Raw genomic sequence first — 17,611 nt, 5'->3', positions numbered from 1 at the left:
GATCAGTGTTTCTTAAACTTTTTAAGACTGAGGAACACCAAGCCATATTTTTTTTATGAGGAACACCAAGGGAGGCGGAGGGGGGGGGGGGGAAGAGTTGGCGGAAAGTTATTGAGTTAAAAAAAAAAGTTTTCCTGCCTCTTTACGGGCGGCCATTTTTAACTCTGTTGTTCCCTGCGGCACACCTGCGACTGCCTGGCGGCACACCACTGTGCTGTGTTGCACAGTATAAGACCCACTGAGCTAGATAGATGCATGGCGGTTCAGTCCGTCAATGGCTGTTAGCCAGGATGGCAGGGAGGGGGTCCCTAGCCTCTGTGTGTCAGACGCTGGGAATGGGCGACAGAGGGATCACGGGATGGTTCCCTGTTTCTGTTCCCTCCCTCGGGGCACCTGGCATAGGGCGCTGTGGGCAGACAGGACTCTGGGCTGGACGGGCCTTTGCTCTGAGCCAGTCTGGCCGCTCCGATGGTCTCTGCTCCCTGCAGACCCTGCCCTGCGCTGCTTCTATCTCTCCTCTGGGGGCGGCTGTAGCTTCTGTCGCTGCGGGGAGTGGAAGGAGCGGAGAGGATCCCTCTGCCGGATCCCTCTGTCCGGCCGCTGGCCCCTCCACCACTCCCCCTGCCAGTGGGACATGCCCCTCACCCCTTCCCTCAGCCGTTTGCCTCCATCTTTTCCCACCACCTGGACCAGTGGTTTTCCGGTTGTCAGGACCTGGGTCTGGTGGCTGCCGGGGGATCGTGCGAGGGGGTGCAGTGGGGGAGGAGGCAGCTCCCTGCCTCTCCTGGCGCCACAGGCTGTGCTGCGCACTGGAAGGGGCCGGCAGCGGGCCCGGCTCCTGGGTGTGTGGGGCGAGCGCACAGAGCTCCACGCGCTGCCCCTGCCCTGGGCACTGGCTCCGCACTCCCACTGGCTGGGAACCCACCGCTGGCGGCGCCTGGGGGCAGCCTGGTCTGCGGGGCCAGGGGAGGCAGGAATCTGCCTTCGCCCCCCCCTCCGCCCGCTGCATCGCTGACTCAGGGTCAGCCCGTCCTAGCCCCAGCCCTGACTCCCCCTAAACCCGGAGCCCCCCCACGCCCCAAAGCTCCCCCCCAATCCCACCCCGGAGCCCACTCCCAGTCACATGATGCTGGGTGGTGGCACCGACCAGCGTCAACCGGGGACAGAGGGAAGAAGTTGGAAACCCGCTGCCTGAGGAGTGGGGCAAAGCGCAGGCGGGGACTCAGGCGGGGGCTCAGGCGGGGCTCTCAGGCGGGGGCTCTCGGGTGGGGGCTCTCAGGCGGGGCTCTCAGGCGGGGGCTCTCAGGCGGGGGCTCTCAGGCGGGGGGCTCTCAGGTGGGGGGCTCTCAGGCGGGGGCTCTCGGGTGGGGGCTCTCAGGCGGGGGCTCTCAGGCGGGGCTCTCAGGCGGGGGGCTCTCAGGCGGGTGCTCTCAGGCGGGGGCTCTCAGGCGGGGGCTCTCAGGCGGGGGCTCTCGGGTGGGGGCTCTCAGGTGGGGGCTCTCAGGCGGGGGGCTCTCAGGTGGGGGCTCTCAGGCGGGGGCTCTCGGGCGGGGGGCTCTCAGGTGGGGCTCTCAGGCGGGGGGCTCTCAGGTGGGGGGCTCTCAGGCGGGGGCTCTCAGGCGGGGGGCTCTCAGGTGGGGCTCTCAGGTGGGGGCTCTCAGGTGGGGTGCTCAGGCGGGGGCTCTCAGGCAGGGGCTCTCAGGCGGGGGGCGCTCAGGTGGGGGCTCTCGGGTGGGGGCTCTCAGGCGGGGCTCTCAGGCGGGGCTCTCAGGCGGGGGGCTCTCAGGTGGGGCTCTCAGGCGGGGCTCTCAGGTGGGGCTCTCAGGTGGGGGCTCTCAGGGGGGGCTCTCAGGCGGGTGCTCTCAGGCAGGGGCTCTCAGGTGGGGCTCTCAGGCGGGAGCTCTCAGGCGGGGCTCTCAGGCGGGGGCTCTCAGGCGGGGCTCTCAGGCGGGGCTCTCAGGCGGGGGCTCAGGCGGGGCTCTCAGGCGGGGCTCTCAGGTGGGGCTCTCAGGCGGGGCTCTCAGGTGGGGCTCTCAGGCGGGGCTCGCAGGCGGGGGCTCAGGCGGGGGCTCTCAGGTGGGGGCTCTCAGGCGGGGGCTCTCAGGCGGGGGCTCTCAGGTGGGGGCTCTCAGGCGGGGCTCTCAGGCGGGGGCTCTCAGGTGGGGCTCTCAGGCGGGAGCTCTCAGGCGGGGCTCTCAGGCGGGGCTCTCAGGTGGGGGCTCTCAGGTGGGGGCTCTCAGGTGGGGCTCTCAGGCGGGAGCTCTCAGGCAGGGGGCTCTCAGGCGGGGGCTCTCAGGCGGGAGCTCTCAGGCGGGGCTCTCAGGCGGGGGCTCTCAGGTGGGGGCTCTCAGGCGGGGCTCTCAGGTGGGGCTCTCAGGCGGGAGCTCTCAGGCAGGGGGCTCTCAGGCGGGGGCGCTCAGGTGGGGGCTCTCAGGCGGGGGCTCTCAGGCGGGGGCTCTCAGGTGGGGCTCTCAGGCGGGGGCTCTCAGGTGGGGCTCTCAGGCGGGGGCGCTCAGGTGGGGGCTCTCAGGCGGGGGCTCTCAGGCGGGGGCTCTCAGGCGGGGGCTCTCAGGTGGGGCTCTCAGGCGGGGGCGCTCAGGTGGGGGCTCTCAGGCGGGGGCTCTCAGGTGGGGGCTCTCAGGTGGGGCTCTCAGGCGGGGGCTCTCATGTGGGGCTCTCAGGCGGGGGGCTCTCAGGCGGGGCTCTCAGGTGGGGCTCTCAGGCGGGGCTCTCAGGCGGGGCTCTCAGGTGGGGCTCTCAGGTGGGGGCTCTCAGGTGGGACTCTCAGGCGGGGCTCTCAGGCAGGGGGCTCTCAGGTGGGGCTCTCAGGCGGGGCTCTCAGGCGGGGCTCTCAGGCAGGGGGCTCTCAGGCGGGGCTCTCAGGCGGGGGCTCTCAGGCGGGGGCTCTCAGGTGGGGCTCTCAGGCGGGGCTCTCAGGCAGGGGGCTCTCAGGTGGGGCTCTCAGGCGGGAGCTCTCAGGTGGGGGCTCTCAGGCGGGAGCTCTCAGGCGGGGCTCTCAGGCGGGGGGCTCTCAGGCGGGGCTCTCAGGTGGGACTCTCAGGCGGGGGCTCTCAGGCAGGGGGCTCTCAGGCGGGGCTCTCAGGCGGGGCTCTCAGGCAGGGGGCTCTCAGGTGGGGCTCTCAGGTGGGGCTCTCAGGCGGGGCTCTCAGGCGGGGGGCTCTCAGGCGGGGCTCTCAGGCAGGGGCTCTCAGGCGGGGCTCTCAGGCGGGGCTCTCAGGTGGGGGCTCTCAGGCGGGGGGCTCTCAGGCGGGGCTCTCAGGTGGGGCTCTCAGGCGGGGCTCTCAGGTGGGGCTCTCGGGCGGGGGCTCTCAGGTGGGGCTCTCAGGTGGGGCTCTCAGGCGGGGGGCTCTCAGGCGGGGCTCTCAGGCAGGGGCTCTCAGGCGGGGCTCTCAGGCGGGGCTCTCAGGCGGGGCTCTCAGGTGGGGGCTCTCAGGCGGGGGGCTCTCAGGCGGGGCTCTCAGGTGGGGCTCTCAGGTGGGGCTCTCAGGCGGGGCTCTCAGGTGGGGGCTCTCAGGCGGGGGGCTCTCAGGCGGGGCTCTCAGGTGGGACTCTCAGGCGGGGGGCTCTCAGGCGGGGCTCTCAGGTGGGACTCTCAGGCGGGGGGCTCTCAGGCGGGGCTCTCAGGTGGGGCTCTCAGGCGGGGCTCTCAGGTGGGGCTCTCAGGTGGGACTCTCAGGCGGGGGGCTCTCAGGCGGGGCTCTCAGGTGGGGCTCTCAGGTGGGGCTCTCAGGCGGGGCTCTCAGGTGGGACTCTCAGGCGGGGGGCTCTCAGGCGGGGCTCTCAGGTGGGACTCTCAGGCGGGGGGCTCTCAGGCGGGGCTCTCAGGCGGGGCTCTCAGGTGGGGGCTCTCAGGCGGGGGGCTCTCAGGCGGGGCTCTCAGGCAGGGGCTCTCAGGCGGGGGCTCTCAGGCGGGGGGCTCTCAGGCGGGGCTCTCAGGCAGGGGCTCTCAGGCGGGGCTCTCAGGTGGGGCTCTCAGGTGGGACTCTCAGGCGGGGGGCTCTCAGGCGGGGCTCTCAGGTGGGACTCTCAGGCGGGGGGCTCTCAGGCGGGGCTCTCAGGTGGGGCTCTCAGGTGGGGCTCTCAGGCGGGGCTCTCAGGTGGGACTCTCAGGCGGGGGGCTCTCAGGCGGGGCTCTCAGGTGGGACTCTCAGGCGGGGGGCTCTCAGGCGGGGCTCTCAGGCGGGGCTCTCAGGTGGGGGCTCTCAGGCGGGGGGCTCTCAGGCGGGGCTCTCAGGCAGGGGCTCTCAGGTGGGGGCTCTCAGGCGGGGGGCTCTCAGGCGGGGCTCTCAGGCAGGGGCTCTCAGGCGGGGCTCTCAGGTGGGGCTCTCAGGTGGGACTCTCAGGCGGGGGGCTCTCAGGCGGGGCTCTCAGGTGGGACTCTCAGGCGGGGGGCTCTCAGGCGGGGCTCTCAGGTGGGGCTCTCAGGCGGGGCTCTCAGGCGGGGCTCTCAGGCGGGGCTCTCAGGTGGGGGCTCTCAGGCGGGAGCTCTCAGGCGGGGCTCTCAGGCGGGGGCTCAGGCGGGGGCGCTCAGGTGGGGGCTCTCAGGCGGGAGCTCTCAGGCGGGGCTCTCAGGCGGGGGCTCAGGCGGGGGCGCTCAGGTGGGGGCTCTCAGGCGGGGCTCTCAGGCGGGGCTCTCAGGCGGGGCTCTCAGGTGGGGGCTCTCAGGCGGGAGCTCTCAGGCGGGGCTCTCAGGCGGGGGCTCAGGTGGGGGCTCTCAGGTGGGGCTCTCGGGCGGGGGCTCTCAGGTGGGGGCTCTCAGGTGGGGGGCTCTCAGGCGGGGCTCTCAGGTGGGGGGCTCTCAGGCGGGGGGCTCTCAGGTGGGGCTCTCAGGCGGGTGCTCTCAGGCGGGGCTCTCAGGTGGGGGGCTCTCAGGCGGGGCTCTCAGGTGGGGGGCTCTCAGGTGGGGGCTCTCAGGTGGGGGCTCTCAGGCGGGGGCTCTCAGGCGGGGCTCTCAGGCGGGGCTCTCAGGCGGGGCTCTCAGGTGGGGGCTCTCAGGCGGGGCTCTCAGGCGGGGGGCTCTCAGGTGGGGCTCTCAGGTGGGGGGCTCTCAGGCGGGGCTCTCAGGTGGGGGGCTCTCAGGCGGGGGGCTCTCAGGTGGGGCTCTCAGGCGGGTGCTCTCAGGCGGGAGCTCTCAGGCGGGGCTCTCAGGCGGGGGCTCAGGCGGGGGCGCTCAGGTGGGGCTCTCAGGTGGGGGGCTCTCAGGCGGGGCTCTCAGGTGGGGGGCTCTCAGGCGGGGGGCTCTCAGGTGGGGCTCTCAGGTGGGGCTCTCAGGCAGGGGCTCTCAGGTGGGGCTCTCAGGCGGGGGGCTCTCAGGTGGGGCTCTCAGGTGGGGCTCTCAGGCAGGGGCTCTCAGGTGGGGCTCTCAGGTGGGGGGCTCTCAGGCGGGGCTCTCAGGTGGGGGGCTCTCAGGCGGGGCTCTCAGGTGGGGCTCTCAGGTGGGGGCTCTCAGGCGGGGCTCTCAGGTGGGGGGCTCTCAGGCGGGGCTCTCAGGTGGGGGGCTCTCAGGCGGGGCTCTCAGGCGGGGCTCTCAGGCGGGGGCTCAGGCGGGGGCGCTCAGGTGGGGCTCTCAGGTGGGGGGCTCTCAGGCGGGGGCTCTCAGGTGGGGGGCTCTCAGGCGGGGGGCTCTCAGGTGGGGCTCTCAGGTGGGGCTCTCAGGCAGGGGCTCTCAGGTGGGGCTCTCAGGCGGGGGGCTCTCAGGTGGGGCTCTCAGGTGGGGCTCTCAGGCAGGGGCTCTCAGGTGGGGGGCTCTCAGGCGGGGGGCTCTCAGGTGGGGCTCTCAGGTGGGGCTCTCAGGCAGGGGCTCTCAGGTGGGGCTCTCAGGTGGGGGGCTCTCAGGCGGGGCTCTCAGGTGGGGGGCTCTCAGGCGGGGCTCTCAGGTGGGGCTCTCAGGTGGGGGCTCTCAGGCAGGGCTCTCAGGCGGGGCTCTCAGGTGGGGCTCTCAGGCGGGGCTCTCAGGCAGGGGGCTCTCAGGTGGGGCTCTCAGGCGGGGCTCTCAGGCGGGGGGCTCTCAGGTGGGGCTCTCAGGTGGGGGCTCTCAGGCGGGGCTCTCAGGTGGGGGCTCTCAGGCGGGGCTCTCAGGCGGGGCTCTCAGGTGGGGCTCTCAGGCGGGGCTCTCAGGCAGGGGCTCTCAGGCGGGGCTCTCAGGCAGGGGGCTCTCAGGCGGGGGCTCTCAGGCGGGGGGCTCTCAGGCGGGGGCTCTCAGGCGGGGCTCTCAGGCGGGGGGCTCTCAGGTGGGGCTCTCAGGCGGGGCTCTCAGGCGGGGGGCTCTCAGGCAGGGGGCTCTCAGGTGGGGCTCTCAGGCAGGGGGCTCTCAGGTGGGGCTCTCAGGCGGGAGCTCTCAGGTGGGGCTCTCAGGCAGGGGGCTCTCAGGTGGGGCTCTCAGGTGGGGCTCTCAGGCAGGGGGCTCTCAGGCGGGGGCTCTCAGGTGGGGCTCTCAGGCAGGGGGCTCTCAGGTGGGGCTCTCAGGCAGGGGGCTCTCAGGTGGGGCTCTCAGGTGGGGCTCTCAGGTGGGGGCTCTCAGGCGGGGGCTCAGGCGGGGGGATCTCAGGTGGGGGCTCTCAGGTGGGGGCTCTCAGGCGGGGCTCTGAGGTGGGGGGCTCTCAGGCGGGGGCTCTCAGGTGGGGCTCTCAGGTGGGGACTCAGGCGGGGGCTCTCAGGTGGGGCTCTCAGGCGGGGGGCTCTCAGGCAGGGGCTCTCAGGTGGGGCTCTCAGGCGTGGGGCTCTCAGGTGGGGGCTCTCAGGTGGGGCTCTCAGGTGGGGCTCTCAGGTGGGGGCTCTCAGGCGGGGGCTCTCAGGTGGGGCGCTCAGGCGGGTGCTCTCAGGCGTGGGGCTCTCAGGCGGGGCTCTCAGGCGGGGGCTCTCAGGTGGGGGCTCTCAGGCGGGGGCTCTCAGGTGGGGCTCTCAGGCGGGGACTCAGGCGGGGGCTCTCAGGTGGGGCGCTCAGGTGGGGAGTCAGGCGGGGGCTCTCAGGTGACGGCTCTCAGGCAGGGGCTCTCATGCAGCGTCTCAGGCGGGGGCTCTCAGGGGGGGCTCTCAGGTTGGGGGCTCTCAGGTGGGGACTCAGGCGGGGGCTCTCAGGTGACGGCTCTCAGGCAGGGGCTCTCATGCAGCGTCTCAGGCGGGGGCTCTCAGGGGGGGCTCTCAGGTGACGGCTCTCAGGCGGGGGGATCTTATGCAGGGTCTCAGGCGGGGCTCTCAGGTGGGGGCTCTCAGGTGGGCGCTCTCAGGCGGGGGGCTCTCAGGTGGGGCTCTCAGGCGGGGCTCTCAGGCGAGGGGCTCTCAGGCGGGGCTCTCAGGCGGGGGGATCTCATGCAGGGTCTCAGGCGAGGGGCTCTCAGGCGGGGGGCTCTCAGGCGGGGCTCTCAGGCGGGGCTCTCAGGTGGGGCTCTCAGGTGGGGCTCTCAGGCGGGGTTCTCAGGCGAGGGGCTCTCAGGTGGGGGCTCTCAGGCGGGGCTCTCAGGCGGGGCTCTCAGGTGGGGACTCAGGCGGGGGGCTCTCAGGCGGGGGCTCTCAGGTGGGGGGCTCTCAGGCGGGGGCTCTCAGGCGGGGGGCTCTCAGGTGGGGCTCTCAGGTTGGGGGCTCTCAGGTGGGGGCTCTCAGGCGGGGGGCTCTCAGGCGGGGGGCTCTCAGGTGGGGCTCTCAGGTGGGGGCTCTCAGGTGGGGGGCTCTCAGGCGGGGGGCTCTCAGGTGGGGCTCTCAGGTTGGGGGCTCTCAGGCGGGGGCTCTCAGGCGGGGGGCTCTCAGGTGGGGCTCTCAGGTTGGGGGCTCTCAGGTGGGGGCTCTCAGGTGGGGGCTCAGGCGGGGGCTCTCAGGCGGGGGCTCTCAGGCGGGGCTCTCAGGCGGGGCTCTCAGGTGGGGGGCTCTCAGGCGGGGCTCTCAGGCGGGGGCTCTCAGGTGGGGCTCTCAGGTGGGGCTCTCAGGTGGGGGCTCAGGTGGGGGCTCTCAGGCGGGGGCTCTCAGGCGGGGCTCTCAGCTGGGGGGCTTTCAGGCGGGGGCTCTCAGGCGGAGCTCTCAGGTGGGGCTCTCAGGTGGGGGCTCTCAGGTGGGCGCTCTCAGGCGGGGGCTCTCAGGTGGGGCTCTCAGGCGGGGCTCTCAGGCGAGGGGCTCTCAGGCGGGGCTCTCAGGCGGGGGGATCTCATGCAGGGTCTCAGGCGAGGGGCTCTCAGGCGAGGGGCTCTCAGGTGGGGGCTCTCAGGCGGGGGGATCTCATGCAGGGTCTCAGGCGGGGTTCTCAGGCGAGGGGCTCTCAGGTGGGGGCTCTCAGGCGGGGCTCTCAGGCGGGGCTCTCAGGTGGGGACTCAGGCGGGGGGCTCTCAGGCGGGGCTCTCAGGCGGGGGCTCTCAGGTGGGGGGCTCTCAGGCGGGGGCTCTCAGGCGGGGGGCTCTCAGGTGGGGCTCTCAGGTTGGGGGCTCTCAGGTGGGGGCTCTCAGGCGGGGGGCTCTCAGGCGGGGGGCTCTCAGGTGGGGCTCTCAGGTGGGGGCTCTCAGGTGGGGGGCTCTCAGGCGGGGGGCTCTCAGGTGGGGCTCTCAGGTTGGGGGCTCTCAGGCGGGGGCTCTCAGGCGGGGGGCTCTCAGGTGGGGCTCTCAGGTTGGGGGCTCTCAGGTGGGGGCTCTCAGGTGGGGGCTCAGGCGGGGGCTCTCAGGCGGGGGCTCTCAGGCGGGGCTCTCAGGCGGGGCTCTCAGGTGGGGGGCTCTCAGGCGGGGCTCTCAGGCGGGGGCTCTCAGGTGGGGCTCTCAGGTGGGGCTCTCAGGTGGGGGCTCAGGTGGGGGCTCTCAGGCGGGGGCTCTCAGGCGGGGCTCTCAGCTGGGGGGCTTTCAGGCGGGGGCTCTCAGGCGGAGCTCTCAGGTGGGGGGCTCTCAGGCGGGGCTCTCAGGCGGGGCTCTCAGGTGGGGGGCTCTCAGGTGGGGCTCTCAGGTGGGGGCTCTCAGGTGGGGGCTCTCAGGTGGGGGCTCAGGCGGGGGCTCTCAGGTGGGGGCTCTCAGGTGGGGGCTCTCAGGTGGGGGCTCTCAGGCGGGGCTCTCAGGTGGGGGCTCAGGCGGGGGCTCTCAGGCAGGGGCTCTTAGGTGGGGGCTCTCAGGTGGGGGCTCTCAGGTGGGGGGCTCTAAGGTGGGGGCTCAGGCGGGGGCTCTCAGGTGGGGCTCTCAGATGGGGGCTCAGGCGGGGGGCTCTCAGGCGGGGGCTCTCAGGCGGGGGCTCAGGCGGGGGCTCAGGTGGGGGCTCAGGCAGGCGCTCAGGCGGGGGCTCTCAGGTGGGGCTCTCAGGCGGGGGGCTCTCAGGTGGGGCTCTCAGGCGGGGGCTCTCAGGCGGGGGCTCAGGTGGGGCTCTCAGGCGGGGGCTCTCAGATGGGGGCTCAGGCGGGGGCTCTCAGGCGGGGGCTCAGGTGGGGCTCTCAGGCGGGGGCTCTCAGATGGGGGCTCAGGCGGGGGCTCTCAGGCGGGGGCTCAGGTGGGGCTCTCAGGCGGGGGCTCAGGCGGGGGCTCAGGTGGGGGCTCTCAGGCAGGCGCTCAGGCGGGGGCTCTCAGGCGGGGGCTCAGGCGGGGGCTCAGGTGGGGGCTCTCAGGCGGGGGCTCTCAGGCAGGGGCTCTTAGGTGGGGGCTCAGGTGGGGGCTCTCAGGTGGGGGGCTCTAAGGTGGGGGCTCAGGCGGGGGCTCTCAGGTGGGGCTCTCAGGTGGGGCTCTCAGGCGGGGGCTCTCAGATGGGGGCTCAGGCGGGGGGCTCTCAGGCGGGGGCTCTCAGGCGGGGGCTCAGGTGGGGGCTCAGGCAGGCGCTCAGGCGGGGGCTCTCAGGCGGGGCTCTCAGGCGGGGGCTCAGGCAGGGGCTCAGGCGGGGCTCTCAGGCGGGGGCTCAGGCGGGGGCTCAGGCAGGCGCTCAGGTGGGGGCTCTCAGGCGGGGTCTCTCAGGCGGGGGCTCAGGTGGGTGCTCTCAGGCAGGCGCTCAGGTGGGGGCTCTCAGGCGGGGGCTCAGGCGGGGGCTCAGGTGGGGGCTCTCAGGCGGGGTCTCTCAGGCGGTGGGCTCAGGTGGGTGCTCTCAGGCAGGGCTCTCAGGCGGTGGGCTCAGGCAGGGGCACGGAGCCTTGCCAGGACATTGACTCGGCGGCCTCCTCTACCGCGGTGCTTTGTGGTGACCTCCAGCCTGGTGTCGGGGGCGGGTGGCAGGAGAGCTCCCCCCACCTGCCCTTCCAGCCAGTGTGTGGAGCACTGGCGGCTTCTCTCTCTGCCCTTGACCTCTCCGCTGCAGCTCCCTGTGTCCGGGAGAACTGGCCAGGGCTGAGGTGTACCGAGCCCGACAGGACGTCTCCAGCGGCTTTCTCTGCAGGGCGCCGGGCGCAATCAGCTTGTTCTGTCCGTTCTCTGGCCCGTGAGCCTGTGACGGACCGTGCCGTGTCTGGGCACAGCTGAGGGCATCCGCTCAGGGCGAATTGCTCAAATTGGGGCTCCTTACAGCCCCCAGACTGGTGACCTCTCCAAACAGGCCACAAACCAGTCCCACAGAGCGCTTCAGCTGCCTGCCTGAAGCCTCACGAGCAAAACCCCTTCAACAGCCCAGCAATATCTGTGCCCCAGATGGCCCCGGGCCTCATACACAGGTGGGGGGTGTTAGAACCCAATCCCACCTACCCCGAACAAGTTCTGTCCGGTTCCAAGAAACCAGCCACAGATCCCCAGTCAATTTACCCTCTGGACCTTACCCACAAATCACTCTGAGCCAATCCTTTAGAATCTAACATCTAAAGATTTAATACCACGAGAAAGAAAAGCATGAGAGTCAGGTTATTAAAGTACAGTACGTTACATGCACCGAATCTCCCAGTTCTCGATGCAGGCTCTAGCAGAGATGTTACAGCTGCTGGCTTAAAAGTCCTTGTTGCGCATCCTAGGATCAGGATGGGTCCACAGTTCTTTCCAGCTCTTTGATCCCTGCAATGCTGCCTCTGGGATGAAGTGCTGAGCTGAAGACCAAGATGGAGTCGACCACATGGCCTCTTTATTCCTCCTTCCTGGTCTCTTCTTGGCTACAGCAGGTCACCTGGCCCACTATTCCTGTGTTCCCTGCTGGTAGCCCTTAGGTATGAGTCACCACTCATTCTTGAGGTGTGTCCTTGGCCCATTGAGAGCCATTGTCCCACAGGGCCTCCCTGATTAGCATGTCCATAGGCCGGGCCCTGCCCAATGCTCAACCACATGCAGAGAAATATTCAGTATCCACACAGATTACAGATTCCTAACTACACACACGGACATTATACAGTCACATGACTAGTGTACACAGGATTAGCAGACAGTAAGTTTCTATTCAACACCCCACAAGGCCCCCCTTTTATACCATTTTTGGGGCCCCCAAAACTCCCCCACCTATGGGTGCATCAGTGATCTGGCTGCTCCCCTCAAAATCCAGTAACATGACAGAGCCCACCCCGGGGATCACAGACGGGTCCCAGACGTTGGCTTTGGAATTAGTCTCATAGACTAATAGACTAGAGTCCCTCTCCCCCAACTTCCCACTGCCATTCACACTCCAGCTCAGATGCAGCGTGTCACAGGCGAGATGCCCACACGGTGCTCTCTCCTGGTGACCTTACCTTTGTTCTTTCTTGGTTTCTTTTTTCCTTGCAAGTTCGAACACCTTTTTCATGGTCTGGCTGCCTTGTGTGGACATACGCAGCATTGTTGGAGCCCCATAGTTCTCAGGAGATTAGCGAGACAAGGTGAGGGAGGAAATGTATTTTATTAGAGCAACCTCGAATAGCAACAGAGAAGAGGATTGAAGCCCAAAACAGTGGAAGTCCATAGCTACTACAACCTTGTTGTGCAAATGGAAACCTGACTTCAGCTTCCAACTGGCAAAGCATTTTCTGTTGCCTGCGTTAGCTCAGCAAGAAGTTTCTCCTACAGCTTCGATCGAACAGGTTAATCAAACTTTTCAGGATCTCTTTTGTTGTCACCCCATAAATGATGGGGTTTAACATGGGGGGAATGAGCACGTGGCTGTTGGCCAGGAGGTTGAGAATATAACCAGGCATGACATCCCCATATTGGTGTGCGGAAGGGGAGAAAAAGGAAGGTGGGTAGAACATCAGGATGACACAGACGTGGGAACTGCAGGTGCGCAGGGCCTTGAGCCGGGCACCCTTAGAGGGGAGCAGGAAGACGGCCCTGAGGATCAGCAGGTAAGACATAGCAATGAGCACAGCATCCAAGCCAAACGCTGAAATACCCACAGCGACGCCGTACCAGAGGTTGACTGTGAGGTTGTCGCAGGCCAGCCGGGCCACGGTCATGTACTGACAATAGGTTTGTGGCAGGAAGTTGGTTCTGCAAAACCTCAGCCGCATCACGAGAAATATGAAAGGGAAAATGAGACAGAAACTCCTTGTGAGAACCGCCAGCCCGAACTTCCCGATCACAGGCTTGGTGAGCAGGGTGGTGTATCTCAGGGGGTTGCAGATGGCAACGTACCGATCAAACGCCATGGCCAGCAGGATGCCCGACTCGGAGATAAAAATGACATGGACGAAGAACATCTGGGTGAGGCAGGCAGCAAAAGAAATTTCTCCTGCTCTGAACCAGAACACGGCCAGCATCTTGGGCACTGTGGTAGTCGACAAGAGCAGATCAGCAGCAGCCAGCATGGAGAGGAAAAGGTACATGGGCTCATGGAGGCTTCGCTCTGTCGCTATGATGTAGAGGAGCAGAGAGTTCCCCAGAAGTGTTGCAATGTACATCAGACAGAAGGGGACGGCGAGCGAGACCTGAGACTCCTCCGTACCCGGGATGCCGGTCAGGATGAATGTAGCGGGGGGAAAAACGCTGTGATTGTCGGCTGGCATCCTACACCGTCCCCTGGAGCTTCTCTTCCGTTTCTAGGAGCTAAGAGCAAAATCGAAAATCAGTGAGACCTGGAGAGGCAGGTGGGATCAGAGTGCAACTGGGGACAGAAACAGAGACATCATCAAAGCTTCCTGGTGTGACTGCAGCCTCTTGGGTGGGACCGTGGAGCAGACACACTCTCCTGCTACAGAACATCTCCATTTCAGGAATGGGAAGATGATTAGGTCATGCAGGAGGCACCCTACTGGGGTTGCTGTCCTCAACACAATCTCTCCTCTTCCTCCTTGCTACTGATGCTCTCAGAGTATAAGTATGTAAGAACGGCCAGACTGGGTCAGACCAAAGGTCAATCTGGCCCAGTCCCCTGTCTTCCAACAGTGGCCAATGCCAGATCCCCAGCTGGCCGTTCCTACCCATCCTGGCTAGTAAGTATTGATGGACTTATCATCCATGAATGTCTCTAGATATTTTTTGAATCCTATTAAAGTCCTGGTCTTCACCACATCCTCCGGCAAGGAGTTCCACAGGTTCACTATATACTGCATGAAGAAAAATTTCCTTTTCTTTGATTTAAACCTGTTATTTCTTAATTTCATTTGTTGACACCCTAGTTCTTTTTATATGGAAATAAGTAAATAATTGTTCCTTAGGCACTTTTTCCATGTCAGTCATTATTTTATATTTCATAACCGTTTCCCTCCTTAGTCTCCTCTTTTCTAAGATGAAAAGTCCAAATCTTTTCAATCTCTCTCCATTTGGGCCCCTAATCATTTTTGTTGCCCTTTTCAGAACCTTTTCCGATGCCAACATGTGTTTTTTGAGATGAGGCGAACGCACCTGTTCGCAGTATTCAAGATGTGGGTGTCCCATGGTTTTATAGAGAGGCAATAAGATATTCTCTGTCTTATTCTCTATCCATTTTTAATGACTCCTAACATTCTATTTGCTTTTTTGACTGCTGCTGCACATTGAGTGGGTGTTTTCAGAGAACTATTCACATAACTCCAAGTTCTCTCTCTCGAATAGTTGTAGCTAAATGAGTGCCCATTATACTGTATGTATACGAACACAATGTATAGTTGGGATTATTTTTTTCAATGTGCATCACATTACATTTCATTTGCCATTTTGTTACCTAATCACTTAGTTTGGAGAGATCTTTTTGAAGCTCTTCACAGCCTGCTTTGGTCTAAACTATCTTGAGCATTTCAGTATCGTCTGGAAATTTTTTCCAATTTGCTGTTTAGCCCTTTATTAATTATTAATTAAGTAATTCTCCAGATGATTAATAAATAAGTTGAATAGGAGTCACAGTACGATCCCTTGCGAGGCACCACTAGATACCTCTCTCCATTCTGAAAATGGACCATTTATTCCTACCCTTTTTTTCCTGTCTTTTAACCAGTTATCAATCCATGAAAGGACCTTCCCTCTTATCCCATAACAACTTACTTTACTTAAGATCCTTTCGTGAGTAACTTTGTCAAAGGCTTTCTGGAAATCTAAGAACGCTACCTCCATTGGATTCTCCTTGTCCACATGTTTGTTGACCCCCTCAAAGAACTCTCGTCGATTAATGAGACGTGATTTCCCTTTACCGAAATCATGTTGACTTTCCCTCAACAAATTCTGTTCATCTATGTGTCTGACAGTTTTATTCTTTTCTATAGTTTCCATTAATTTTCCCAGCCCTGGCATTAGACTCACTGCTCTGTAATTGCCAGGATCACCTCTAGAGCCCTTTTTAAATATTGGCATCACATTAGCTGTCTTCCAGTCATTAGGTATGGAAGCTGATTTAAAGAGGACAAGTTACAAACCATAGTTAATTGTTCCACAATTTGAAATTCGAGTTCTTTCCGAACTTTCAAAACTCTTGAGTGAATGCCATCTGGTCCCAGTAACTGGTTACAGTTACTTTTACGAATTTGAGCCCAATCCTCATCTAATGACAGCTCGATCTGGGACAATTCCTCAGATTTAACAATGAGGAGTCCTGTGGCACCGTATAGACTAACAGGTTTATTGGAGCATAAGCTTTCGTGGGCAAAGACCCACTTCCTCAGATGCATCAGAAATGGCAGAGAGATCAATAGTGACACATTTTTAAAGTGCTTGTGCACAAACGGTTGATCTATGGTGCCTGTTCTAACCACCTTCCTCTCCTCTGCGTGGCACAGAATGGGTCCCTTGTTTTTTCCGGGGATGGAAGGGAGGCCGACGGGTCTGTAGCTCTGTGGTTTCTTCTATCCTTTTTAAAACTTGGACACAATATTTGCTTTTGTGCAGCCTCCCCAAGCACTAGGAGTTCTCAAATATAGTAGCCAAAGACTCTGCAATTACCTCAGCCACCTCCCTCAGCCCTCTCAAAGGCATCAGATCTGACCCCAGGGCCGTGGGCCTGCCCAGCTTTTCTAAACAGTCCTGAACGGGTTCGCTCTCCGCTGACGGCTGCCCGCCATCCGGAAGCTGCCCTGGTTTGGGAAGCACCTTCATTAACGCCACAAAGCTCAGCTGCGTGAGGCAGCACGTGCAGCCCAGCCGCCCCCGACACCGGCTACAGAGAGATGCCATGACAGAAGGGGGCACGTCGGGCTCACCCAGCCCTGGTCATCGGTGACTCCTGGGCTCCACGGTGGAACAGTTCCAGCTCTGCCCTTTGCCCAGCCACAGTGACTGACGGGCCGTGTCCCTGCGTGAAGACGCGGGAGGGGGTGAGGGGATGGCAGGGCCGGAGGGGATCCCAAAGGAGGTTCCCTCTGACCAGTCCCATTAGCCGAGAATGGCCCAGCCCAGCACCGCTGAGCCCCACAGCCAGCGCCCCCCTGACTCCTGTGGGAGAGGGTCAGTGTCACCCAAACCTGCAGCCTGACACTGCCCCTCCGCGCCAGGCCAGGGGCGTGTGCTCAGGGCCAGGTGCTGCCGTGCTGCCCTGCAGTACGAGGGAGGCAGCCCCGTTCCAGCCAACCCCCCTTCCCACATTTCCTAGGGGCCAGGGGTTTCCAGCCGCCCCGGGGCAGATCCCTGCCCTGCCCAGGACTCACCAGGCTCCTGCCCCGGTCGGGATGAGCGGTCGCTGCCTGGACACAGGGAGCTGCAGGGATGGGGAAGCCGCACTGCGCAGGGCTGAGGGACAGGGGTGTTTATACAGCAGCCCTGGGAATCCCAGCGGGGGCTCGGAGCCAGCAGGGAACCCCGGGGACCTGGCCACTTAGACTGACTCAGGTGGGAAACAGCAGCCGAGAATTAACCCTTTCCCCTCCCTGGCTGTGTCTGAGCCTGGCTCCTGTTGTACATTGTTCAGAAAGGTTGTGGTGTTGCTGAGGCCCCCAGCAAAGGCTGCCCTGTTCTTTGACACCAGCTGCCAGCTCACACCTGACACACTCACCACCCCACACTTATGGAAAATCTGCCTGTAACATGTGCGTGTGGCATGTAAGTTGTGGGCAGACAGCTTGTACCTGGCCAAGCCTCATGCACAAGCCACAGTTACGCCAGAAGGTCCCACCTGTGACCCTGTGATTTATGGACGGGGGGTAGCAGTTAGTCACCAGGGCACAGTGTGGAGGGGACGGCCCTTCCAGGAGGTGTTGTCAACCCACCATGGCTGGCAGGGGAAGTAACTCCCACCTCTGTGGTCCAGCCCGGCTCCTTCACAACATGGCCTTCACAATGACCTTAGCAAGTTAGAGAAATGGTCGGAGGTAAACAGGATGAGGTTTAATAGAGAGAAATGCAAAGTGCTCCACTTAGGAAGGAACAATCAGTTCCATACATACAAGATGGGAAGCGACTGTCTAGGAAGGAGCATGGCAGAAAGGGATCTAGGGGTCATAGTGGACCACAAGTTGAATATGAGTCAACAGTGTGATGCTGTTGCAAAAAAAGCAAATATGATTCTAGGTTGTATCAACAGGTGTGTTGTAAGCAAAACTCGTGAAGTCATTCTGCCGCTCTACTCTGCACTAGTTAGGCCTCAGCTGGAGTACTGTGTCCAGTTCTGGGCGCCACATTTCAAGAAAGATGTGGAGAAATTGGAAAGGGTACAGAGAAGAGCGACAAGAATGATTAAAGGTTTAGAGAACATGACCTATGAAGCCAGGCTTCATGAACTGGGCTTGTTTAGTTTGGAAAAAAGAAGATTAAGGGGGGACATGATAGCGGCTTTCAAATATCTAAAAGGGTGTCACAAGGAGGAAGGAGAAAATTTGTTCCTCTTGGTTTCTGAGGACAGGACAAGGAGTAATGGGCAGCAGGGGAGGTTTAGATTGGACATTAGGAAAAAATTCCTAACTGTCAGGGTGGTCAAATATTGGAATAAATTGCCAAGGGAGGTGGTGGAATCTCCCTCTCTGGAGATATTTAAGAACAGGTTAGATAGACATCTGTCAGGGATGGTGTAGACGGAGCTTGATCCTGCCTTGAGGGCAGGGGGCTGGACTCGATGACCTCTCGAGGTCCCTTCCAGTCCTATGATTCTATGATTCTATGGATGGTGGAAACCCCTCAGACAACTGAAACCAATCGACCACTCTTGGAAGTAGATGCAGGCACTTGACCACCGAGGGGATTGTCCTGCTCACAGACAGGGGCAAAAGTTTGCTTCAGTAAAACACAATTTCTTGCAATGTCTTTCAGGTCCTGTACTATCCCAGCCCCCTCCCGCAGGGCAGAGGACCCGTAAGAAACGTCCGTGTGAGGCTGAGGGCTGGAGGGGTTCGGGGCAGACGGTTGGGTGTGTGGAGGTGCAGACGGGGCAGATG

The 17,611-nt window shown here is 63.4% G+C and overlaps 1 protein-coding gene across 1 annotated transcript; it reads right to left on the bottom strand.

Annotated features, from left to right (window-relative positions):
• Nucleotides 1-11,884: 11,884 nt before the first annotated feature.
• Nucleotides 11,885-12,847, bottom strand: LOC149526052 (olfactory receptor 52B2-like). Its single transcript, XM_089777048.1, has one exon. It carries the CDS (start codon nt 12,845-12,847, stop codon nt 11,885-11,887), a length of 963 nt encoding a protein of 320 aa, XP_089633174.1.
• Between the last annotated feature and the right edge of the window lie 4,764 nt (nt 12,848-17,611).

Source organism: Pelodiscus sinensis, chromosome 1 (genome assembly GCF_052426305.1).
Source record: "Pelodiscus sinensis isolate ZL-2025 chromosome 1, ASM5242630v1, whole genome shotgun sequence".
NCBI classification, from domain to species: Eukaryota; Metazoa; Chordata; order Testudines; family Trionychidae; genus Pelodiscus; species Pelodiscus sinensis.
Note: the sequence above shows the minus strand (reverse complement) of the source record. Positions and strands in the feature narration are given on the sequence as shown.

Excerpts from the sequence above, each read along its gene's own strand:
- LOC149526052 (XM_089777048.1), bottom strand. The coding sequence starts at position 12,847 with ATGCCAGCCGACAATCACAGCGTTTTTCCCCCCGCTACATTCATCCTG.